Raw genomic sequence first — 26,062 nt, forward strand, 5'->3', positions numbered from 1 at the left:
ATGGCTGTACTTATCTAAACTTGGGGTGGGAGTTTCCAGCTCTTCCTGTCAAAGGTGACCACCCCCCCAACATGGCGGGTTCCTGATAGCAGAATAGGCGAACCACACAAAACGGCCAAGACACGGTGGCACAGTGGTTAGCACTGCTGCCTCACAGCACCAGGGATCCGAACCACACCTGGGTATTACCCAGGTTCAATTCCGCGCTTGGGTCACTGTCCTTATGGAGTTTGCACATTCTCCCCGTGTCTGCGTGCATTTCCTCCAGGTGCTCTGGTTTCCTCCCACAGTCTAAAGATGTGCAGATTAGGTGGATTGGCCATGCTAAATTGACCCTAGTGTCAAGGGGTTAGCAGGGTAAATATGTGGGGTTGCGGGAATAGGGCCTGGGTGGGATTGTGGTCGGTGCAGACTCGATGGGCCAAATGGCCTCCTTCTGCACTGCAGGGATTCTATGATTCTATGACATCGGAAGATTCCACAGATGGTCAAATCTGGAAAACAGACTGCGGGGCAGAAAATCCTACCCTTGTACTTTCAGAGAATTATGGGTGGGATTTTACAGTCTCGCTCGAGCGAGACCGGAAATTCCCATCCGAGGTCAATAGACATTTCCCTTGTCGCTCCAATTCCTGGCGGGCGAAGAATTCCGGGGCATACGTTGAACCTTTAGATTTCTCTGTTCATTAACACCCTTCAGTCTTCCCATGAAGTTAATCTCCCGTTTCGTCTCCCAAAATGTATTTGCCAACTTAAGTTGTGTCTGCCATCTGCCTGCCCATCCTGAAATCTTTTACACAGTTCTCTTTTTGAAGTTCGTCACACTTTATATTTTGCATGCAGAAAAGCATATCCAGCATTGACACCTGAGATTCACCACTTCCATTACTTCTCTACAACCTGAGACAACCATTCCAACAAGCATTTCCAGCTTAGGCAAGGCACAGTGAAGCTTCGTTTACATTTGTTCAACAGTGCAGCCCAGCCCCAACCCCGGACATTATTAAAATCACCACCGCAGCAGCCCGCTGCTTCTCCAAATCCCCTCCACGATATTCCGGAACCTTGTTGAATGAGATCCCCAGTTCACAATAATTAGGGGTAGTTTGATGCCAGAAATTCAAACATTGATATGTATCCACCGGTTAGGGAACGGACTGGGGGCCTGAATCCTGCAGGGCCTGAAAGTTCAAATAGTGGAGTGGATAAGACAAACTCAACAAAGGTGGAAGGAGGAGACCGTGGATTCAAAAGGGTCTCACAGAGTAGCTAAGAGGACTCATGGACTGACTTTGTACATCGCCATTCAAACCCTGCTTAAGATCACTGGCTACACATGAAAGAAACAGTGTTCGGACTATCTGTCATTAGATATCAAGGACCAGGAATTGAAGTATCATAAAATCCTACAGTGCAGAAGGAGGCCATTCGGCCCATCGAGTCTGCACCAACCACAATCCCACCATGGGCCCTATCCCCATAATCCCATGCATTTATCCTAGCTAGTCTGCCTGACACTAAGGGGCAATTTAGCATGGCCAATCCACTTCACCTGCACGTTTTTGGACTGTGGGAAGAAACTGGAGCACCCAGAGGAAACCCACGCAGACACGGGAAGAATGTGCAAACTTCGCACAGACAGTGACCCGAGCCGGGAATTGAACCCGGGTCCCTGGCGCTGTGAGGCAGCAGTGCTAACCACTGTGCCACCATCTTAAAATCTTCCAAAAGATGTAGGAAAGGGGAGGAATTCAACCGCACTAAGTTGTGCTTCATTCATTGTTCTGAAACCCAAGTTTTAACTTCCATGTGGATTTTCCAGCTAATCCACTGTAACTTCTGCAGGTCCAACCCTGGAAACCCAAGGAAAACTAAGCGAATGCCATTTGTGAATGTATCACAGAGCCTCAATGACGTTTCCACCAGTTCTGGTGCGCTCTGGCAAAAGTATATCCCTTCGGTCCATTTGATTGTGATCACTGAGGCAGCAAATATAACTGGAGGAGGCCATTCAATCCCTCAAGCCTATTCTGTCACTTTTCAGTTGTGTCGCGCCTGATCTGTATCTGCCCTGTGTCGTAAGCGTCAATAACAGTAATTTGTCCCCGTTTCTCTCGCAGTGCTCAGTTGAGTGCAGTAATGGAACCCAACTCCGCAGTGTGGTCTGCCTGACGAAAACAGATGACAAACTTACAGTAGCAGAAGCGCATGAGTGCTCCCACCTGGAGAAACCCGCATCAGAACAGCGCTGTCACCTGAGGAAATGTGACGTCAAGTGGTACACAACTGAATGGAGTGCAGTAAGTATTACAGCGTAAGAACTGTCAATGGGAGTGCCGTAGCTCCAGAAAGAATGATCAGTTGGGAGTATGGAAAGTATCAGCCGTGTACCAGAGTGGTATGCAATGATCATCATTGTACCAATAAGGACCAATGGTAAAGGATTCTATCAATGAGAAATGCACTAATCCACAGTTAACACATGCGCCAGAACAAAGTGAGAAAAAATCTTTAAAAAACCATACCAGAAGGTTCACCAGGATGTTGCTTAGACTCGAGGGCATTGGCTATGAGGAGAAATTGAATAAACTAGGATTGTTTTCACTGGAAAGACGGAGGCTGAGGGGAGACCTGATAGAGGTCCACAAAATTATGAGGGTCATAGACGGGGTGGATAGTCAGAGGCTTTTTCCCAGGTTGGAAGTGTCAATTACAAGGGGGCACAGGTTGAAGGTGAGAGGGGGAATGTTTAAGAGAGATGTGCGGGGGAAGTTTTTCACACAGAGAGTGGTGGGTGCCTGGAACATGCTGCCAGAGGAGGTGGTAGAAGCAGGCACATTAGCAACATTTAAGAGGCATCTGGATGGGTATGTGAATAGGATAGGAATAGAGGGATATGGACCGAGTAAGGGCAGAAGGTGTTTTTTAGTTTAGTTCGGGCATCGTGATCGGCATGGGCTTGGAGGGCCGAAGGTCCTGTTTTTGTGCTCTATTTTTCTTTGTTCTTTGTAAGCATGAATAATCTGGTAAGCACCTTCCGCTCAAAGCTGTGTTATTGTGGTGATTTGTTCTTCAAGGGCAACACAGCAGAGTAAGGGTCACATGGCCTAGGTGATCAATCGGTACTCAGAATGGGGAATCACCCCGGGGGAGGAGTTCTTTAAGCAGAGTTATTCCAGAACTAGCTGCAGACTTGTTGCTGCTCTAGTAGATCCTTGTAAATAAACCCTTTGTTCACTAACGCAGCCTCTGAAACTATATCATTACAATCACGTATTCATCTCCAAGCAGCTTCTGCAACCCTTTTTCATGGTCAGTTGGAACTAGTAATGCAGATGGTTTTCAAGCTCAAGCTTCTTAAGCCAATGTGAGCAACCCAAGTGAAAACATAACTATGCTTCTCTGCAAAACATTGTACGGGCAGGATGTCCCGTGATTGAATCCGATACTTTCAAAGCATGAATTTAAAAACAAAATCTCATCTCTCATTGTGGAAATATGACAAGGCATGCTGAGCTGGAGCGGTTGCTCAGAACCTGACTGGACAAAGAAAGTTTCTAAGCGTCCTTATCAAATGTTGAGCCGTATTAGTATTTGTAATTTGCCCATCGTACATTTCCATCTTACTCCAGCCAGGTTTTATTTTACAGTGCTCGAAATCCTGTGAGGGTGGCTACCGGGTTCGAGAGGTCAGGTGTCTCGCAGATGACATGATGCAAAGCAACAGTTGTGATTCCTTCCTAAGGCCAGATGATAAAGAAATCTGTAACACGGATCCATGCATACCAGAGATAGGTACAGTATAAAAGCGTCGACTCCATGTGTGCACCGAAGTTAGTTCTTTTATTTTTGTTTTACTGGATGTTTAAAAGAAAGGAGGTTAGACTTGGAGTCATATAGTGCCTTTCACCACATCCCAAAGCACTGCACAGCCAATGGCGTACTTCTCGACTGGGCTTTCTGCATTACTGTTGTAATGCAGAAAGCCCAGCAGCCAGTTAGTCACACAGCAAACACCCACAAACAGCGATGCGACAATGATCAGATCATTCATTTATTTTTTGTCGGATTAATTGAGGGATAAATATTATCCAGACTACTGGGGATAACTCCCCCGCTCGCTCTTTTCTCCCCATACTGCCACTTAGGATCTTTTATGTCCACATGTGGCACAGTGGTTAGCACTGCTGCCTCACAGCGCCAGGGACGCGGGTTTGATTCCCGGCTTGGGTGACTGTCTGCGCGGACTCCGCACGTTCTCCCTGTGTCTGCGTGGGTTTCCTCCGGGTGCTCCGGTTTCCTCCCACAGTCCGAAAGACATGCTGGAGAAGTGCATTGGCCATGCTAAATTCTCCCTCAGTGTACCCGAACAGGCGCCGGAGTGTGGCGACTAGGGGATTTTCACAGTAACTTCATTGCAGTGTTAATGTAAGCCTACCTGTGACACTAATAAATAAACTTTAAACTTTAAAACTTAAGAAAAAATGAGAGTCCAGGCAGGGCCTCAGTTTAACCTCAGATTAAAAACATCAGCACCTCTGACAATGCAGCACTTCCTAGTACTGCTCTGGAATGTTGTACTATTTATTTATGGAAACATAGAAACATAGAAAACTACAGCACAAAACAGGCCCTTCGGCCCCACAAGTTGTGCCGAACATATCCCTACCTTTTAGGCCTACCTATAACCCTCCATCCTATTAAGTCCCATCTACTCATCCAGGAGTCTCTTAAAAGACCCTATTGAGTTTGCCTCCACCACCACTGACGGCAGCCGATTCCACTCGCCCACCACCCTCTGTGTGAAAAACTTCCCCCTCACATTTCCCCTGCACCTACCCCCCCCAGCACCTTAAACCTGTGTCCTCTCGTAGCAGCCATTTCCACCCTGGGAAAAAGCCTCTGAGAGTCCACCCGATCTATGCCTCTCAACATCTTATACACCTCTATTAGAGGTATATGGAGTGGAACAAAAATGCACAACCTTTGGATTTGCAGACAACACTGCTGGAACTTGAGCCATGGCTGACACAGGGTAATCATGTTTACTTTCAATAGAGTTGTTTTATCTGCGTGAGAATTTGTGTTCCTCAAGGTAAGAAATGTTCACATGGAATTCTAGGACAGTCTCTACCTCTGTGCTGACTCTCCTAGGTCGGGTACGGCAGTAAGACGCAGATGGAAAAGTTCCCTGGAATATGCTTCAACATAGCTCAGCCCCTATCTCTGAGGAGCCAATCCATTGCACCATTGTGACATTTTCCGCTTTCTATAATCAATCATTCTGTGACCATACTGAACAAGCTATCATTTAGCATTGAATGTGGATACTTGTGTGTTGTAAGCAACAGGTAGGAAGCAGCTTTACAAAGACCAAACAGACTGAAGAGTGGCACAGCTTTATTTAGTTATTGTTTAAAATGGTGGTGCCACTAGAGTAAATTAATGCTACACGTTTTGAAGATTCTAATAGCACTGTCGGCCATTGGTGATTCTATCCGATGTTCTGAAGGTCTAATTTACCCATTTGAGCGCTCATCCTGCATTCAGTGAGTTCTGACCATCTCTTTGCTTCAAGCACACTTCAGGAACTCCTGACTTTTTCTGCATCCTTCTTGGTCTTCGAATACATGGCAGGGAAAACTGGAGCCAACACAGATGCACCTGTGATAATGTTGCTGAATCACCGATACAGGGCGGCACGTTGGCGCAGTGGTTAGCACTGCTGCCTCACAGCACCAGGGACCTGGGTTCGATTCCTGGCTCGGGTCAGTGTCTGTGTGGAGTTTGCACATTCTCCCCGTGTCTGCGTGGGTTTCCTCCGGGTGCTCCGGTTTCATAGACATAGACATAGACACCCTACAGTGCAGAAGGAGGCCACAGTCCAAAGATGTGCGGGTTAGGTGCATTGGCCATGCTGAATTGCCCCTGAGTGTCAGGGGGACTAGCTAGTGTAAATGCATGGGGTTAGGGGATAGGGCCTGGGTGGGATTGTGGTCGGTGCAGACTTGATGGGCCGAATGACCTCCTTCTGCACTGTAGGATTTCTATGAATACCCTGAATAACCAACTTACTATTCAAAACTGCTCAGTGTCTCCCAGTAGCTGTGTAATAACAAATGTGATTTCTCATACGGGAAATAAGTCTCTGCAGATCATTGCGAACAATGTGAGTGATCAGAGAAATGGACTTTCAACCTCTTGTATCTGTGCCAGTTCTCTTGCAAGAGCAACTTAGCTTAGTCCCAGTACCCCATCCTTTCCGTGTAACCTTGCAAATTCTACATAGCGACCTTCTGTATAATCTGATCTGACAGGCAAAGTGATAGCCATGATATGTACTGTCCAACACTCTTGGAAGGGTGTGTAATGTTCACTATCAATAGCTCCATTCATGTGCGCTTTGCCCAGTTGGCAGTTCCTTTGCTTTGTCTGCTGATCCTTCATCCTGAGCCTCTTCCTTTCTTTTTAAAGTTTAAAAAAGTTTAATTATTAGTGTCACAAGTAGGCTTACATTAACACTGCAATGAAGTTACTGTGAAAAACCCTTAGTCGCCGCTCTGGCACCTGTTCGGGTACACTGAGGGAGAATTTAGCATGGCCAATGCACCTAACCAGCACATCTTTCAGACTGTGGGAGGAAACCAGAGCACCCGGAGGAAACCCACGCAGACATGGGGAGAATGTGCAAACTCCGCACAGTGACTGACCCAAGCCGGGAATCGAACCAGGCTCCCTGGCACTGTATGGCAGCAGTGTTAACCACTGTGCCACTGTACTGCACTTGGCAGTGCTGGTTTTCCACTGTCAGGGACAGGGCGAGGAGGCAGATCCCATATCTCCCTCAGCCGGCACGGGAATTGAACCTGTGCTGTGTTGGCATTATTCCGAAACACCTGCTAGCCATCGAAGCCAATTGGCCCCCTGTCAGTTACTGAACACTGCTATATATGGGTAGAAATGCCTACTGAAGCAGTTTGACCTGTTTACCGAAATCATTTGACTTGTAGTTTTTAAGCACCAAGTTACGCAGCAAACTTGTCTTCAGGTTTTCACGGTGCATCATGCAGTGTCAATAGTCTCTGCGGGAGAGCTCTCAGGCATGCAGTTGGCAAGATCTCTGAGGAACACTGCCACTGAAAATATCAAGGCATTGAGGTTAACAATCCCACAGACAAAAAGGGCTGACTTTCAAATATTTGGAATTATTCAGGAGAGGTGGTTGCTGTCAAGTTTTGACTTGGAACACAGTGGGTCATGTCAAAGCACCAACAGGCATAGGCACAGACCCTGAAGTTGCCAAGCCCTCACCAGCAGTTTGTTTTTCAGCAAATGACAAGAAGAAGTGCCCAAATCTTATTGAATTTTACAGTCATAACAGAAAAAGCTAATTCTGGCATTCAAAGGAGACAGTCTGGGTCAGTAACGCACATAGCTAATTGACTAATGCAAAAAATCTGGAATTAAGAATCTACTGATGACCATGAAACCATTGTCGATTATCGTAAAAACCTATCTGGTTCACTAATGTCCTTTTAGGGAAGGAAATCTGCCGCCCTTACCTGGTCTGGCCTACATGTGACTCCAGAGCCACATGGTTGACTCTCAACTGCCCTCTGAAATGGCCCAGCAAGCCACTCAGTTTCAAGGGCAGCTAGGGATGGGCAATAAATGCTGGCCCAGCCAGCAATGCCCATGTCCTGCAAATGAATAAAGAAAATAAACAAGCAAATCGCTAGGTGGAGCACATCACTATCCTTCACTTTCTACTCTTTCAATGGGACAACTCACTTTCTACTCTTTCGATGGGACAACTCTGAGGGTGGCACCCAAGAAAGAGCATTGTGCATGTGGATAATCAGCATAATTAGTTAATCAGCCTGTGATGTCAAACATCCACTCTCTAGCATTGCAAAGATTTTATTTCAACCCCCAATAGTCACAAACTCTGAATGTGGAAAGTGGGCAGATTGGCTGCTGGAAGTTAAAGTTTGGGTCAGATCCTCAAATCTTTTGGAGGTCTTCAGCCTATTTTAACATTGACCCTGAATTCTGGTGGTCAGGTACAGGCAAATTGTTAGCCGACATTCCATTAGTGTCACAAAAATTACACCCCCATTCAGCTCAGTGGAACCCTGTCCAGCTAAGAGTTGGTATGAATTCCACTGACAGCAGAAGAGAAATCCAAAGATTTATGGCCCTTTAAGAGGAGAAAGTCCTCCTTATCTCCATCTTAAAAATTGGCGAGAGGTCCCGGGTTCAAATCCCGGATGAGTTCCCAAAGACCCTCAAAGACTAAAAAGCCATGAGTATCTGGTTCCCCCATGCTTGAACTCTGCTGAGACCCTGTTTCCCAAATAACAACCACAAACTTATTGCTCAAATCTAGCCAGCGATTAGCACACCATCAGGATCTAAGAATAGTCTTCAGTTCCGCAACGAAAATGATCTTTTGCACAAAATGGCCTGTTTTAGCACTTCATCTCGAGTAAGCTGTCTCCTGAAGATGGCTGCCTCTCCCTCTTGCTTGCTGCTGCTTCTTCAACACCTCATCTGTATCTAAACAGCTTCCTGGCTCACAGCACTCTGACTACTAATCAATTGCAATGGTGCCCTGTTCTCTCTATTCTTTTCTTTTCTCTTAGGTGCTGCCCAGACATGGTTTACAAAATCCATGGCAGTTTCATTTTACTTCTGCAAAAAAGAATTAATTTTAATCTAATTGTGTGACAAGTAGATGGCATAGCTTGGCACTTCAGACTTGCCCAAATCATTGCGACTGATTGATTTGAATTAATTTATTATTGTCACATGTATTGGTATATATTTTTCCCTGCGCACTATACAGATAAAGCATATCGTACATAGAGAAGGAAAGGAGAGGGTGCAGAATGTAACGTTACAGTCATAGCTAGGGTGCAGAGAAAGATCAACTTATTACATGGTTGGTCCATTCAGAAGTCTGATGGCAGCAGGGAAGAAGCTGTTCTTGAATCTGAGACTGAGCTGACAATGGAATTTTTGGGCCACTTGCAAGTCCGGTAAAAGCTGACGCTGAGACCTACCTTCCCCATTCCATAGGACTTGCTGTGCTGGATGAATTACTTAAGCACAACAAGGTGGAAGTGTCTTTTGCTGCATGAATCTCATCCTTGCTTGGTGTTCCACAATGACAAGCTCCAAGTGCTCTCGACTTCATTACCTTGATCATAGAATGACTGCAACCAAGAGGAAGCCAGTGATCTCAGTGCCAGCCTCTAATAGCACTCTAGTGAGTCACACACCCTCACTCTTTTCCTGTACCCCTTCAGGTGCTTGGTTTACTGATGGCTACGCTCGAATTTGCCTCCACCAGCCTTTCAGGATGAATTCTTCACGATTAGTTTGGCAGATTTTGCTCGTGACATCTGGCTTTTATAGTTTCACAATTTACTTGTTTTCCTTCAATTTTAGCATTGCTGCCAGTGAAATCCTGAGGAACTAAAATCTCTGCCAGTGAGACCATTCAATTCAAATGTGGTTTCCATACCTTTAGATAGATGTGTCTGGACCAACTGACAGGAGTGATTGGCCAATGCTGCACAGAACTGATTTGCTGGGTGCAGAGGAATGACCTGAGGCCCAGTTTGCCAGACAGATGAAACCATGTTAATGAGATGGGAGGTTCCTGGTCTTGCTCCCTTTTTTGAGTAACCAAAACACACAGGTGCCCCAGGAATCACTGGCATTGTAGCCCGGCCCTAAAATGAAGTGTCTGCAGGGAACAGGCCAAAGATATGATGCATCTTTATTTCACACACCAACCTTCCCCCAAGAGGTTTAAACAAAACCAGGGGTGCCCACATCTCAAAAATATATTTTAAAAAGAGGATTATCTGGCTTCCAATCTCCACTGGCTAACTGAAGATCCCACTCACTCTTCAGTTTCTGCTCCTGTCACTAGTGCGAGGAGCAGCCAGGCGATGGCACTTTCCCAGAGCTACCTTTCGGCCATTTAAATGCTCAACTTGGGAAAGTTTAAAGTTTATTTATTAGTGTCATAAGTAGGCTTACATCAACACTGCAATGAAGTTACTGTGAAAATCCCCCTAGTTGCCACAACTCCGCCGCCTGTTTGGGTACACTAACGGAGAATTTAACGTGGCCAATACACCTAACCAGCATGTCTTTCAGACTGTGGGAGGAAACCAGAGCACCCAAGGAAACCCACGCAGACACCAGGCCTGAACAGGGTTTGTTCCCAGGGCCAGACAGGTGCCACTGATAAGCAGCAGGCAGCACAGGCCCTGAAAATCGACCCTGACCCCTTTCTATTCACAGATTAAATGTTCCAAAAACCAATGGCAGCTTTGGTACGAGTTAGCCATAGCCACAGAGGACCAGAGACATCTTTCTTCATTAGAATATGTATGTATTAGGATTTCTGTTTTGTGGTATTGTGTGTATGTGTCTGAGCTACTAATTCTATCTAATTAACGATGACTGCATGCCCAGCCCCTTCTTGCCAGTGAGACATTGGCGGGATTTTGGGTGGGACCAGAAATTGCTGCCAAAGTCAACAGGTCTTTGGCTGATCTGTCAAATTTTGCAACGATTTTCCGCGATTTCCATGGTACCAGGAGAGTCCTGCACCCGTCATTAAAATTCCTACTCCACTAATGAGGTAAGCAATGTAGCGCATATTTGTAAATCCATACGGATGGCCAAGATCTGGGGTCCTGGAAGATTGACTGACCCCCAGTGCTAATAGAATCTGATTACAGGTGTCAACCTGTAATTTTCCAGGACTGGAAAATTCTAGCCCCATCATCTTTTAAAATTTGCCTATCTTTGTGTGTTCATTATTTTGAACTGTTCTGACACGATGGGACAGCTATATACCAAGTGTCCCTGAGGTAAGTAATAATGTTTCAATATTCCTGTGCAACACCTTGGATATTTTATGACACTAAATGGAGGTTGTTGGTAAATTACAAGGGAACTTGTTCGCATTTCACATTTGTGAGATGTGGCAGTCATGGCTCACTTGACAGCACTTTCGTCTCTCAATTGCAAGGTTCTTGGTTCAATCCCCACTTCAGGCCTTGATGACTAAAATCAAGGCTGACCATCCAGTATCATGAGATTGCTGCACTATCACTGCCTTTGGATGAGATGCTAAATTCAAGAACACTTTCAGGTGAACAGAAAAGATCCCACGGCACCATTTTGAAGAAGAGGGGAGTCATCCCTCGTGTTATGACTACTATTTACTTCTGAAGCAACATTACAAAACACAAATAATGTGGTCACAATTACATTGCTCTTTCCAGGAGATTGCTGTGTGAAAATTGAGAGGTGAGGCATTTTGGAAGGAATAACAAGGCAAAGGAATACACAGTGAGTGGTAGGACACTAGGAAGTACAGAGGACCAGAGGGACCTTGGGGTGCCTGTCCATAGATCCCCGAAGGCAGCAGGGCAGGTAGATAATGTGGTTAAGAAGGCATATGGGATACTTGCCTTTATTAGCCGAGGTATAGAATATAAGAGCAAGGAGGTTATGATGGAGCTATATAAAACGCTCAGTTGGGCCACAGCTAGAGTACTGTGTGCAGTTCTGATCGCCACACTTATAGGAAGGATCTGATTGCACTAGACAGGGTGCAGAGGAAGTTCATCAAGATGTTGCCTGGGCTGGAGTGTTTCAGCTATGAAGAGAAACTGGATAGGCTGAGGTTCTTTTCCTTAGAGCAGAGAAGGCGGAGGGAGGACTTATTGGAGGTGTACACAATTATAAGGGACACAGGGTAGATAGGAAGGTACTTTTCCCCTTTGCAGAGGGGTCAATAATAATAAATTTAGGCCGAGGGGCAGGAGAGTTAGAGGGGATTTGAGGAAAAACCTTTTCACCCAGAGCGTGGTGGGAATCTGGAACTCTCTCCCTGAAAGGATGGTAGAGGTGGGAACCCTCAACAGTTAAGAAGCTTGAAATGCCATAACATAGGAGGGTGACATGGTTCATTCTGAGAATAGAGTCCTGAATCTAAATAAAGGAAACTACAATGGTGTGAGGCACAAGTTGGCTATGATGGAACGGGGAACATTACTTAAAATAATGACAGTAGATAGACAATGGGAAACATTCAAAGAGCGCATGGGTGAACTGCAACAATTGTTCATTCCTGTCTGGTGCAAATATGAAATGGGAAATGTGGCAAACCATTGCTTACAAGTGAAATTAGAAATAGTATTAGATCCAAGGAAGGGGCATACAAATTGACCAGAAGAAACAGCAGACCTGAGGATTGGGAGCAGTTCATATCCAGCAAGAGAGGACAAAGGGATTTATTAAGAAGGGGAAAATAGAGTACGAAAGTAAGCTTGCAGGGAACATAAAAACTGACCGCAAATCTTCTTTAGGTAGGTGAAGAGAAAATGATTGATGAAGACAAATGTAGGTCCTTTACAGTCAGAAACAGGGAAATTTATAATGGGGAACAAAGAAATGGCTGACCCACTAAATACATACTTTGGTTCTGTCTTCACAAAGGGGGACACGAATAACGTACCAGTAATGTTGGGAAGCACAGGGTTTAGGAGGAACGGGAGGAAATCAGTATTAGAAGGGAAATGGTGTTGGGGGAAATTGATGGGTTTCAAGGCAGACATATCCCGCGTGCCTGATAATCTACATCCCAGAGTATTTAAGGGAGTGGCCCTAAAAATAATGGATGCATTGATGGTCATCTTCCAAAGTGGGAGAGCACTTTGAAACATCCAATGGTCAGAAAGGGCACTACATAAATTCAAGTCTTAAACCTGCAATGGCTATAATGTTTCACATTGTTCCTGGGATTAGCAACCAGTGGCATTTTGCGGCCTAGACTTTCAAAACTAATCACTCCTCTGTTTTACTTTTGCAGATGAAAGTTGCAGAGACATGTATTTCAACTGTAATGTTGTGGTACAAGCCAGACTCTGTGTCTATACGTACTACAAAACAGCTTGCTGTGCATCATGTGCCAAGGCCAGAAGAAGAGCTGAGCAGCTCAGAAGCAGATAACTGCTTACCTTCAAAGCCCAAAACTTCCTCCCAGATTGTGACGCAGTAATAATACCATAGGAGAACTTGCAGATTCTACTGTTTTGACAAATATCATAATTGCAAAGAAAGAGGGTTAAATTTAGTATGTACGCGGCTAGTTTACAAAGAGAAATATACTGTATAGTGTTAATATAATCTTATACCATTATCATGCTGGTCTTCGGTCAGAGTGCTGAATCTCTAGTTAATTCACAGTATTTGAGTTTTCAGCTACATGAAATGCATTCTACAAATGAATGAAACATAATCAGTAATAGATTTTGGGATCTTCCTTTGCAGAGGAAAGACTTCAGTTCTGATGAAAGGTCGTTGACCTGAAACGTTAACTCTATTTCTCTCTCCACGTATTCTGCCTGACCTGCTGAGTATTTCCATCATTTTCTGTTTATATATTTCATGTTTCAGAAGGCTGGTTGGGGGGGGAAAAAAACATGCATTGACTTCCACTGCGCTCTTCCTTGACAGACTTGCTCTCTGAATATCGTGTTCAATTTAAGGTTCATCTGTGGATTTGTTTTTACAACTGTTGATATTATGGTACTGCGGCATCCTACATTAACCAGTCATAGAACGATCGCACTAAGGCAACTCCTCCAACTCTGTTTAATTATACAGCGGGATCTGCTTTCGTCTCAGGAATACCCTCCTTTCTCGATGCATGTGTTCCATGCATCAGCTTTTGATTCATCTGTCTGTTTGTCAACTGAAATCTGTGAATATGAACCAATTTGATCAATAGGAGGGTAAGCCTGACAGCTGTTAGAATCATTTCTTCCACTGTTGACTGCGCACAAAATAAAAGGCAGACGAGGTTTAAGGTGAGCTGATGGTTTTTGAATCCAGTGGTTACAGGTGTTCCCCAGCATTGGTGGAGTTATCAGGTAGAAGTGGCAATGACTTCTAAATATTCTTTTTAAAACAACACTGAAAGTGCCATATGTAGGATAAGTCAGGGTTGAGAAAGTGTCATTTGTTCGATCTCTCTAGCACTCTGTCTTCTGTTAAGTGCTATCCCTCTAGCTCATCAACTTCATGTCCCTCCCTCAATAAATGTGCAATTGTTTTGAACCTTAACTCTCCCAATAAGCTGCCGGGCACACCCCTCAGTGTTAAATTCCAGAAAGTCTGTTGGCAAAATTTAGAGCTAGATCCAATCTTTGATAAGTCTAACATTTATTTACAGAGTGAAGCATTACAAGCATACACCTCCTGACCCAACTCAGTTTCAGTCACTGTCTCTACATATCTGCTCAAGGGAAACTCCCAAATAATGTCCTTACCAGCATGGAACTGAACATAATTGATCTGCAATTGACCTCCTTTAACATGCATTCTCCTATCAAAGCCCATCTGCCCCATCAAATACTTTTAATTCTTTTTTTGAGTGTCACTGGGAAGGACAACATTTGGTGCCCATCATTAATTACCTTTGAGAAGATTATGGGAGTTGCTGCAGTGCATCTTGTAGATAGTACACACTGTTGCCACAGTGCGGTGATGGTGGAGGAAGTGATTTTTTAAAAAATTCATACACGGGATGTGGGTGTCGCTGGCCATAATTCCTCTCGAGAATTGTGAGAAACACTCACAATGCTGTAATGGAGGGGGGTTCCAGGATTGTGACAGTGAAGGAATGGCAATATAGTTCCAAGTCAGGGTGGTGTGTGTTTGCAGGGGAATTTGAAGATGGTACTCATATGTATGCTGCCCTCATCCTTCTAGGTGGTAAAGATTGAGAGTTTGAAAGGTGCTGCTTTGTCCTCAGTGTTGTTGGAGCTGCACTCAACCAGGCAAGGATAGAGTATTCCATCACACTCCTGCGTTGTGCCTAGTACATTGCGATCAGGCTTTGGGGAGGCAGGAGGTGAGTTACTCGCCACAGGAATCCCAGACTCTGACCTGCTTTTGTAGTCAATGTATTTATATGGCTGATCCAGTCCAGTTTCTGGTCAAATGTAACACCCAAGATGTTGTTAGTTTGGGATTTGGTGATCATATTCCATTGAATGTCAAGGGGAGATGGTTGAATTCTCTCTTGTTGGAGGTGATCATTGCTTGGCACTTGTGTGGTGCCAATGTTAATTGCCACTTGTCAGCCCAAGCTAGAATGTTGCCCAGGTCTTGCTGCATTTGGACATGAATTGCTTCAGTATCTTGTATCAGTATTCAGTATCAGTATGGTGCTGAACATTGTGCAATCATCAGTGAACATCCCCACTTCTGACCTTGTGATGGAGGGAACGTCATTGATGAAGCAACTGAAGATGGTTGGGCTGGGGACACTCCTCTGAGGAACTCCTGCAGCAATGTGATAGGATTGAGATGACTGACCTCCAACAACTACAGCCATCTTCCCTTGTGCCAGGTATGACTCTAACCAGCAGAAAGATTTCCCCATGATTCCATTGACTCCAGTTTTGCTAGGGCTTCTTAGAAACATAGAAACCCTACAGTGCAGAAGGAGGCCATTCGGCCCATCGAGTCTGCACCGACCACAATCCCACCCAGGCCCTACCCCCAGATATTTACCCACTAATCCCTCTAACCTACGCATCCCAGGACACTAACGGGCAATTCTAGCATGACCAATCAACCTAACCTGCACATCTTCATGCCGCATTCAGTCAAATGCTGCCTTGATATCAAGGGCAGCCACTCTCACCTCACCTCTTGAGTTTAGCTTCTTTGTCCACATTTAGATTAAAGTTATAATGAGGTCAGGAGCTGAGTGGTTCTGCCAGAATCCAATCTGAGTGTCACTCAGCAGGTTATTACTGAGTAAGTGTCACTTGACAACATTGTCAATGAGCCGTTCCAACACTTTGCTGATGATTAAGAGTAGAGTGAATGTGTGCTAATTAGCACAGGATCTGTTCTGTTTTTTTGTGGAGAGAACATACCTGGGCAATTTTCCACATTGCCGGGCAGTTGCCAGTGTTGTCTCCATACTGGAACATCTTGGCTAAGGCCACGTCTTCAGTAACTTTTGGCAAAGTCTTCAGTACTGTTCCTGGAATGTTGTCACGGCCCATAGCCTTTGAAGTATCCAGTGTCTTCAACTATTTCGTGATATCATGTGGAGTGAATCGAATTGGCTGAAGACTGACGTCTGTGATGCTGGGGACCTCAGAAGGAGGCCAAGATGGATTTCAGCATTTCTGGCTGAAGATTGTTGTAAATGCGTCAGCTTTGTCTTTTGCACTGTTACACTAGGCTCCCCCAACTTTGAGGATGGTAATATTTGTGGAGCCTCCTCCTCCAATTTGTTTTTTAATTGTCCACCACCATACACAACAGGATGTAAGAGGACTGCAGAGCTCAGATCTGATCTGTTGGTTCTGTGATCACTTAGCTCAGTCTGTTGCATGCAAGTAGTCCTGTGTGGTAGCTTCATCAGCTCACATTTTCCTATCATGCCATAAAATTATATTTTGACCAAGTCCACTGTTTTGGATTTGATTTCCTTTGCCTGGTATGGACATTTTCCAGATACTTTTTAACCATGTCGCAGTCAGTCAAAGCAAAGCCACACCCAATCTGAAAAATTCATCCGCTTTGAATGTAACAAATTAAACAAGGGCCCATTTGGAACAAGATATGAACCCAATTTATTCTCAGTAATGCTGCTGCTATGCGTACTATTTTGTTTCCATACAAATGACAAAATGATTTTTAATTTTCGATTGCAATTACCCTGTTAGCAGATTATGTTTGAAGTTGAACCGATGTCGTTCGCTATTTAAAAGTTCTTTCAATTGTCACAGGAGGTAGTAAGGGAAGGGATGCAGGGTGGAATTTTGGAACCAGCAAAACGTCCCGAGGTAGGACAGCTGCGATACATCTCCATCTCTCAGTGTGCCTCAGGGAAAGATGAAGGTAGCATCAGAGCAGGAAGGAGAGAGAATAAATGGTGATCTTGGACATCTTTGCATGCATACATACCACCGATCCATGGATTGGTGGCCGGTCCAATAGACAGGAAAAGAGTGAGAGGCAAGAGAGAGTGGGAGGGATATTGCAGAAGATACTGCAGTCTGGGGTAACAGAGGTCAGAGGAAGTAACAGGCTCTTCCCTGTTGGAAATTTGGTCCTTTCAGGTTCTTTGCAGTTCAGTATAATGCTTCACTTTTTTACTGTGCTGTTCCTGTTGGATTTAGAATCATGTTTGTATTGCACTTTGAAATGGGAATCCATGCTTTTGGCTTCCTTCACATGTTGTTGCACCCGATGTATCAAAAGTGCTTTTATCAATTTGACCCCGTAGTCACATCTAGAATGTATTCTTGTAGACACAACTTGAATAACTTATTAACTTATTCATTCACCAATGCCACAACACCATTCACTTCCCTTGGTAAAAGCTGTAAGCCAGTGATTCCACGTTGCTAAAGAATTATCATTGCAAAGCATGAGATCAGGTACCTACCTGGTTATTTATATTGATGTAAACATTTATTATATTCCATTTGTGTAGATGTGATGTTATGTCTTTACAAACTGAAGCAGATTTAGAATGCTGTTGTTTGTAGCTTCTCCCCTGCTTGGTCCCACTGGGTCTATGTGCAAAGGAGACTAGTTTGAAGATTCTCATCTTCAAATTCTTCCCTGGCTTTGTTCTAACCCAGTAGAGTAATCCTTCTCAGCCTTGGGTCTCAGCCTATGGTTTGCTATTTGCTTCACTTTGGGATTCTGCCCCATTCACACTGACTCTGGTCCAATGTCGGACCACCAGAGATGACTCTTTCAGCCACTGTGCCCCCGTCCTTCTTCAAGAAAGCACTTTCCTTCGCTAACTTTCATTCTGCCTTCAGAGGCCCCCAATGAACCTTTACCTTTTTGTTTAATGAGAGGGGAGAGATACAAAAGGATCCAGAGGGGCAAATGTTTCACCCAGAGAGTGGTGAGTGTCTGGAATAAACTGCCAGTTGAAGAGGCGGGTACAATTTTGTCTTTTAAAAAGCATTTAGACAATTACGTGGGTAGGATGGGTATAGAGGGATATGGGCCAAACGCGGGCAATTGGGGCCAGCTTAGTGGTTAAAAAGAAAGGGCGGAATGGACAAGTTGGGCCGAAGGGCCTTATTCCATGCTGTAAACCTCTGTGACGCTATTTCCCCCATGCCTTCAATTTCCCCTTTCTCCCCCTCACTTCCCCCTCGATTAGCCAACCACTCCGCTTTGTGAAGTGCTCTGAGGCAACTTTCTGTGCAAGGAATTTCCATAAATGTGAGCTGCTGTTTGAGGCATTTTGGTAATCTGCGATTTCGGATCTTGGTAAAAACAAGGAAGGTAAATTAATGATGGGAACGCCGATGGATGAAGTGAGCTGCTGTGGCGTTTTTTTTTGTTGGAAGTACAGTTTGGGAATAGGATGCCGTGAGCCATCGGGAAACAACTGTGAATATCAGGAACTGGAAAAAGTGAGTTCTGGGTTCAACAGGTTTGGCCGCTGCTTCATATTTTTGAACATTTTAATTTCTAACACAGTGCTTTTGTTCACCATAATCTCCACATCCTGCCAGCACTGCAGAAATTAGTTTCTGCTATGGAAAGAAAACACTTACAGCAGCTCGGAAAGCATTTCCAACACACTGTATACAAATGGGGGTTCTCACGACTGGACATGGCACACTGATCACTTCCAGATTAAGGACAGTTTAAACGCAGGGACAGTTAGGCTGGCCAGGGCGCAGGGAGAGAGCAAAGTCCCATGACTCATGTAAACACAACAGCACAGTCCTCCATCCAAAGCTGACAAGAGTGACAGTCAAGGCTATCGATTTTCTTCTTTGTCTAATTACACCAGCCCTTTTTCATGCCCAGCCACAGGACGTAACGTAACGGCATCAACCTGTGCGTGGCTTAGGTGGGAATTGGGCAGCACAGTGGCACTGTGCTTAATACTGCTGCCTTGCTGTGCCGGGGACCCGGATTCAATTCTGGCCTCAAGTCTGTGTGGAGTTTGCACGTTCTCCCCGTGTCTGTGTGGGCTTCCTCCGGATGCTCCGGTTTCCCCCCCACACTCCACAAATATGTGCGGGTTAGGCTGATTGGCCGTGCTAAATTGTCCCTTAGTGTCAGGGGGATTAGCAGGGTAAATACGTGGAGTTACAGGCATTGGGCCTGGGTGGGGTTGTTATCAGTGCAGACTCGATGGGCCAAGTGGCCCCCTTCTGCACTGTAGGGATTCAATGATTCTATAAACTTGCAGGTCCCTGCACGGCTGTGTAGCTTAGAGAGCACATGTAAATTGAGTTTGTGTCTTTATATGCTCTGTTTGTGAACAGAATTCCCACTCACCTGAAGAAGTGGCTTGCAGCTCTGAAAGCTTGTGTGGCTTTTGCTACCAAATAAACCTGTTGGACTTTAACCTGGTGTTGTTAAACTTCTTACTAGCTTAGAGAGGACATAGGTCAAGACAAGCAGGCAAGAGCAGAAATTGGGAGACTGGCACAAGGAGTCTGGCGGGTCCAAGGGCATGGGGGTGATGGGTGGGGGTGGGGGGACAAGGTAATGTTGACATTAGAGAGGGAGAGGCAAGGCTGGGAAGGAGTGGCCCTAGCATCCATCACAGACCAGGGGATGGGGAGGGTGAATGTGTCCAACTTGCAAAAACAAATCAGTTCAAACTAAACATAAGTAGTTTTCTGGCCTCTCCACTGGCTGCCACCAGCACCTGCTGACAGGTTCGGGCCCGAGGGGCCGCACTGATCTCTCAGTTACAATGGCATTGCAGTTCCCATGACACCACCTGCCTGCAACCTTTGAATGTAAAGTAGGCCCCCCTCTGCAGGGGACGGTGGGGGCCACTCCCTTGCCTTTCCTGAGGTGATCAAAATGGGGGAGGAGGAGTCATATGATGCCTACAGTGCAGAAGATGGCCATTTGGCCCATCGGGACTACACTAACAACAATCCCAAACCAGGCCCTATCCCGGTTACACAATGCACTTACCCTAGCTAGTCCCCCTGACACTAAGGAGGAATTTAGCATGGCCAATCCACCTAACCTGCACATTTTTGCACTGTGAGAGGAAACCGGAGCACCCGGAAGAAACCCACGCAGACACAGGGAGAATGTGCAACCTCCACACAGACAGTGACCCAAGCCGGGAATCGAACCCGGGTCCCTGGCGCTGTGAGGCAGCAGTGCTAACCTCGGTGCCACCGTGCCGCCCCGGCAAAACAGGAGCACATTGGATCTGGATATCTGTATAACACGAGCCTCTCACCCCACTGCCCGCACCATTCTCACCAAGAGGGCAGGGTTAAAACTAGTCCTATCGAGGGTTTGGCCTATGAATTGGCCAGGAACCATTCTGGAGTTCAAATGGACACTGTGCCTGACGCTGAGTGCCTTGTACACAAACACAGGCCCACTGCTGCGTTACCTGTCAACAGTCGGCTGGTTCACGCCGATTGTTCGCAAAGTCAAATATTCCGACAGACGACAATCAAGAACAATCTGCGACTGTTCAAATGAGCTGAACCAAACAAGTCCACAACATGTATTTGATTTTAACATACTCACTGAGCCGACACCAATTATTCACTGGCACCCTGCTTCTATACTGAAGCAGGCAGTTTGAGCAAACAATCTAAATGAATTCCAGACCTTGCTGTGTGAAATATGTTATGATTTTATGCAGTTGCTTTAAAACAGCTGATGCCAGGATGTGTTTCTCGAATAATTTACTGAACACAGATACATGTGCAGGCTTATTGAAAAAGCTAGGAGTACATTTGGAAGCACTTACAGTAAAACGGTCCCTTAATCAATGTTGTTTTTGTGCTTCAATTGAAAAATACTGTTTAAAGGAGTTTGAAGCTTGTTCAATTCTTTTAGTTACTTAAAATCTTTATTTCACCAGTTGTGGGACTAGATACTATCTCATAACAGCCATGCTGATATGTACCCAAATGTGAGCATGTTATTTTTCTGGATCTGTGTTACTAAATGTTTCCTGCTTTGTGTATGACTCGGTTTCCTGGGTTGAGTTACTTGTTATCTTGGAACAGACCACAAATTCATCCCATGACTGTCCTGGTCCATTTTATCCCTTGTTTCCTGGTCCATGTTATTCCTTGTTTCCTGATCCATGTTATTCCTTGTTTCCTGGTCCATGTTATTCCTTGTTTCCTGATCCATGTTATTCCTTGTTTCTTGGTCTATTTTATCCCTTGTTTCCTGGCCTCTGTTACTCAGTTTTCCCGATTTGAAGTTACTCGGTATTTTCTGGTATTTGTGAGCTGTGTTACTTGCTATTCCCCGGCCTTGGCTCAGAGGGCTGAATGTTAGGGGCCAGCCGTGGGCGAGGAAACAGGACATAAACGAGGATGGCGTTCCTTTGGCAGAATTCCCACCACCACCAGCCAGCCCTGCCGCGATTTCGACTGGTGACAGGGGAGATGCCAGGTGGACAATTCGCCACCTTTCTTTCCCCAAATAATTTTGGCATTGTACAGCCTTTCGCTGCCCTGATTGGTTGGCCTTTCAGTGCCCTGATTGGCCATTCGGTCAGAACACCCTGATTGGATAATCAGGAATTCTAAGGCCTCCCTTTGATTCGATCCCCAGCAAAAGAAGTCTCAATTGAAACAGTGGAAAGGACAAGACAGGTATCATTTTCATACCACGACAAGCATGTCCTTGAGAATTCACGAAGGCCCCTCGCCTGAAGTGTAGTGATCCTCAGGTTAAGGCACCACCAGTCACCCTCCTCCCCTCCCCCCCCCCACCCCCCCCACCCACCCCACTGCCATCCCCCTCAAAGGGGAGAGCAGTCTATGGTCATCTGGGACTATGGCGACTTTACCTTTACCATACAAGCGTGTCCCCAAGAATTAAATAATGGAAAATCTTCGATAGGAAGTGACCAAATCAATCAGTTTGGAGCTGCAGGATTGCCTTGCAATGGGTCGGTTTTTCAAAGGCCACCTAACTATTCACAAACCTTTCCACTCTATCAGATTCTGTTAGTTAAAATGCCCTTTTAAGTGAACTCTGTCCACATCTGACGTTTAACACAATATAAGAAATGTTGCTAATTAAAACCTTGGTCCAATTTTGTCTGGCTTACTGCAACATTCAATGGACTCCCAGAACCTTTTCCCTGGGACCACACAGTGAGTTAGTGCAGCATTTGCCTGGACAAATGAGGAACAAGCAATCTTTCTTTTGTTATTCAATCTTAGCAGGTGGAGTGGGTTCCTTTTTGTGTTTGGGCGACATAATTTCCTGTCTTTGGCACAGTGCAACCTTCACTCAGTCAAAATGCCTTTACTTAAAATCCCTGCAGTATTTCCTTTATTTTTGCAACCTGATCTTTAAGAACAATTTTGTTACTTACGTACAAATCATTCAGCAATTTCTCCCCTAAAGGGGCACACATAAATGACTGTTCTAGAACACACTTTTAGATCTCATGAATTGGGGTAGCACAGTGGTTAGCACTGCTACCTCACAATACCAGGGACCTGGGTTCGATTCCCGGCTTGGGTCACTGTCTGTGTGGAGTCTGCACGTTCTCCCCATGTCTGCGTGAGTTTCCTCCGGGTGCTCCGGTTTCCTCCCACAGTCCAAAAGATGTGCAGGTTAGGTTAATTGGCCATGCTAAATTACCGCACAGTGTCAGGGGGGACTAGCAGGGTAAATATGTGGGGTTAGGGGGATAGAGCCTGGGTGGATTGTGGATGGTGCAGACTCAATGGGCCGAATGGCCTCCTTCAGCATGGTAGGAATTCTATGGAAATAATTTTGTCGGTTGATGTTTCCCCTATGTGAGGGTGACTTTTCCATTTTTTGGCATGTTTTAATTGATGGTTATATTTATTCAAGGTATTATAGAACATAGAACAGTACAGCACGGGAACAGACCCTTTGGCTCATGATGCTGCGCCGAACCTGACTCGAAATTAAACTAATCCTGTCTGCCTGTCAATGGTCCATATTCCTCTATTAACAGAAACTTCTTTTGGCTTTAACCCAAGCACGTCCCAGCTGGAATCCCCGATTATCCAATCAGAGAGTTCTGACTGAATGGCCAATCGGGGAACTGAAAGCGGGACCAATCAGGGCAGCGACAAACTGTCCAGTGCCAAAGGTGTTTGGGAAAGAAATAATCTCGGGTGGCCTGCCCATTGCCCGTGGCAATTAATGCCCAGTTAAAGACCTCATCCCACCTTCCTTCCGACATAATGGATGGCAGGAAAGGCCTGTTCAATGTGCCATGTTTTGCCACCCAGTGTCCACCTTCCCCTGCATAGCCCTTGTCCAACCCCTTGCCAATCCGGCCCTGGCAAGATCCCAGACTTATCTGGGTTTGGGGACATCCATCATTCCTCTTTCTCCTGGGTCTCTTGCAGTACCGGCAGTGGCCACCGATCCGGGTGTGGTGCAGAGACTTTGGCCTGCGATTGGCTGGCAGCTTCATGGGACAGGGCCTCCCCTGAGAGACAGCCAGAAGTTCCGCCTCATACTAATTAAAATGTTGTCACCCTGAAAATTAAAGTGGAGCGAACCGACCAGTGGGGAAAGCTAGGTGTGCCCCCGAAATTTACACTGTTGGGGGGGACACCAACAGTGTCAGATCACAGAGTGCATTTATGAACCACTCAGAAACTAGGTCAATTACTGTGTTTCTATCTTACTTGTCTATCTGTTCCCTATCCATACTGCTGTTGCTGTGGTACAGTTGTGCAGCTGACCCTGCAATAAGTTTCCCAATCGACCATTATTCATTTGAGCTCAGACAGTGGATGCTGACAGACCACTGTTCCTTTAAGATTATCATCAGACAAACCCAGTTCCAACTTCAAGCAATCTCCATAGACATACATGTACAAAGGTATACACACATGTACCCATACATATACAGACATGCACACAAATGGCTAATTGGAATCATGGGATATCAGCCAGGCCAGACTGAGTTCCCTCTCCCTAATCCAGGGGCATTCAGGACAATGACTGCTCCTTGCCTGCCACTTTGGCTGAGATTAATTAAGTCAATATTGGCTGAGGACCTTCCAGCTCCATCTGGTTCAATCTGAGGCCTAGTGGGCTAGGTCACTGAACTGGCAAACCACAAACAGAGATCAGTGTTCTGAGGTCCTTGGCCAGAATCCCATCATGGTAGATGGTAAAATCATCCCGTGGCAGCCAGGGTGAGCTGAAAAATATATATGGTTCAACTACTGGCTGTATTAACCCTTTGGCCTAGATTATCCTGCAGAAATGAAATCAGTAAACTATACGGGCGGCATGGTGGCACAATGGTTAGCACTGCTGCCTCACAGGGCCAGGAACCCGGGTTCGATTTCGAGCTTGGGTCACTGTCTGTGTGGAGTCTGCACTTTCTCCCTATGTTGGCGTGAGTTTCCTCCGGGTGCTCCGGTTTCCTCCAACAGTCCGAAAGATGTGCTAGTTAGATGCATTGGCCATGCTAAATTCTCCCTCAGTGTACCTGAACAGGTGCTGGAGTGTGGCGACTAGGGGACTTTCACAGCAACCGCATTGCAGTGTTGATGTAAACCTACTTGTGACTAATAAAACCTTTACTTTTTTACTTTATATTAACGCACTAAAATGGTGATCTCGCTGTCACGAGGATTCTCCATTTTCCAACATTTCTATGCAGCATTTGTAATGGACAACTCAGCCACTTTTTCCCAGTCACTTTTTCTCCAGTGAATCAAAGAAAGCTAATAGAATGTCATTATTTATTGTGAGGGGGATTGAATACAAAAATAGGGAGGTTACACTTCAGTTTTACAGGACATTGGTGAGACCACATGTGGCGGCTACTGTATACAGTGTTGGTCTCTATATTTAAGGAAAGATGTAAATGCGGTGGAAGCAATTCAGAAAAGATTTACTAGACTAATACCAGGAATGGGCAAGTTTTCTTATGAGGAAAGGTTAGACAGGTTTCCGCTGGAGTTTATAAGATCAAGAGGCAACTTGAATGAAACTTATAAGAATCCTGAGGGGCCTCGACAGAGTGGATGTGGAGAGGATGTCTGCTCTTGTGGGAGAATCTAGAACAAAGGGCCATTGTTTAAAAATAAAGGGTCGCCTATTTAAGACAGAGATGAGGAGAATTTTTTCTCTAAGGGTCGTGAGTCTCTGGAACCCTTTTCCTCAAATCGCGGTGGAAGCAGAGTCTTTGAATATTTTTAAGGCAGAGGGGGATAGTTTTTTGATAAGGAAGGAAACAAAAGATTATCGGAGGGGGGAGGGTAAGTGGGAATGTGGGGTTGAGGTCACAATCAGAACAGTCATGATCTTATTGAATGGTAAAGCAGGCTTGAGGGGCCGAGTGGCCTGATTCATAGATAAGTTGTTAACATTAACTCTTAAATATACCCTTTAAATCAAGTCAACGTTTGACTCATGTTAGAAGCATTATTCCCAACAGGGGTAATCTCTTGGTAGAATCAATCAACCTGCTTAGGTTTCGATCACACTGTTCAAATGTCATAAATTTAGTCAAAGAGTTATTCCAGGAAGTGTGCTGTGCTGCCCATTGTGGCAAGTTCTGAGTTTTAAGTTTATTTATTAGTGTCACAAGTAAGCTTACATTAACAATGCAATAAAGTTACTGTGAAAATCCCCTATTCGCCACACTCGAGCGCCTGTTTGGGTACACTGAGGGAGAATTTAGCACGGCCAATGTACCTAACCAGCACGTCGGACTGTGGGAGGAAACCAAAGCACCCGGAGGAAACCCATGCAGACACAGGGAGAACGTGCAAACTCCACACAATTAACCAAGCCAGGAATCGAACCCGGGTCCCTGGTGCTGTGAGGCAGCAGTGCTAACCACTGTGCCACCGTGCCGCCATGATTTGAAACATTGGAAAATGGAGAAACTCAGTAATGAGGCGCTCACCAAGTTAGACCGATAAATTAACGCAAAACATCATTGTATTAGGCCAACCCAGGTCAAAGGGTTAATCCAGCCAATAGTCAAACC

At 45.3% G+C, this 26,062-nt stretch overlaps 1 protein-coding gene across 1 annotated transcript in view; it reads left to right on the forward strand.

Annotated features, from left to right (window-relative positions):
• LOC144479147 (thrombospondin type-1 domain-containing protein 4-like) overlaps positions 1-19,524 on the forward strand; it is a gene marked incomplete at its 5' end in the record, with an annotated part of 401,941 nt that extends 382,417 nt beyond the window's left edge. The window contains 3 exons of the mRNA XM_078211401.1: positions 2,121-2,300; positions 3,651-3,795; positions 12,905-19,524. Of these exons, the coding sequence (XP_078067527.1) occupies positions 2,121-2,300; positions 3,651-3,795; positions 12,905-13,044 (465 nt within the window). The remainder of the gene's footprint in view (positions 1-2,120; positions 2,301-3,650; positions 3,796-12,904) is intronic.
• Between the last annotated feature and the right edge of the window lie 6,538 nt (positions 19,525-26,062).

The sequence above is a fragment of the Mustelus asterias genome, chromosome 1 (genome assembly GCF_964213995.1).
Source record: "Mustelus asterias chromosome 1, sMusAst1.hap1.1, whole genome shotgun sequence".
NCBI lineage: Eukaryota > Metazoa > Chordata > Chondrichthyes > Carcharhiniformes > Triakidae > Mustelus > Mustelus asterias.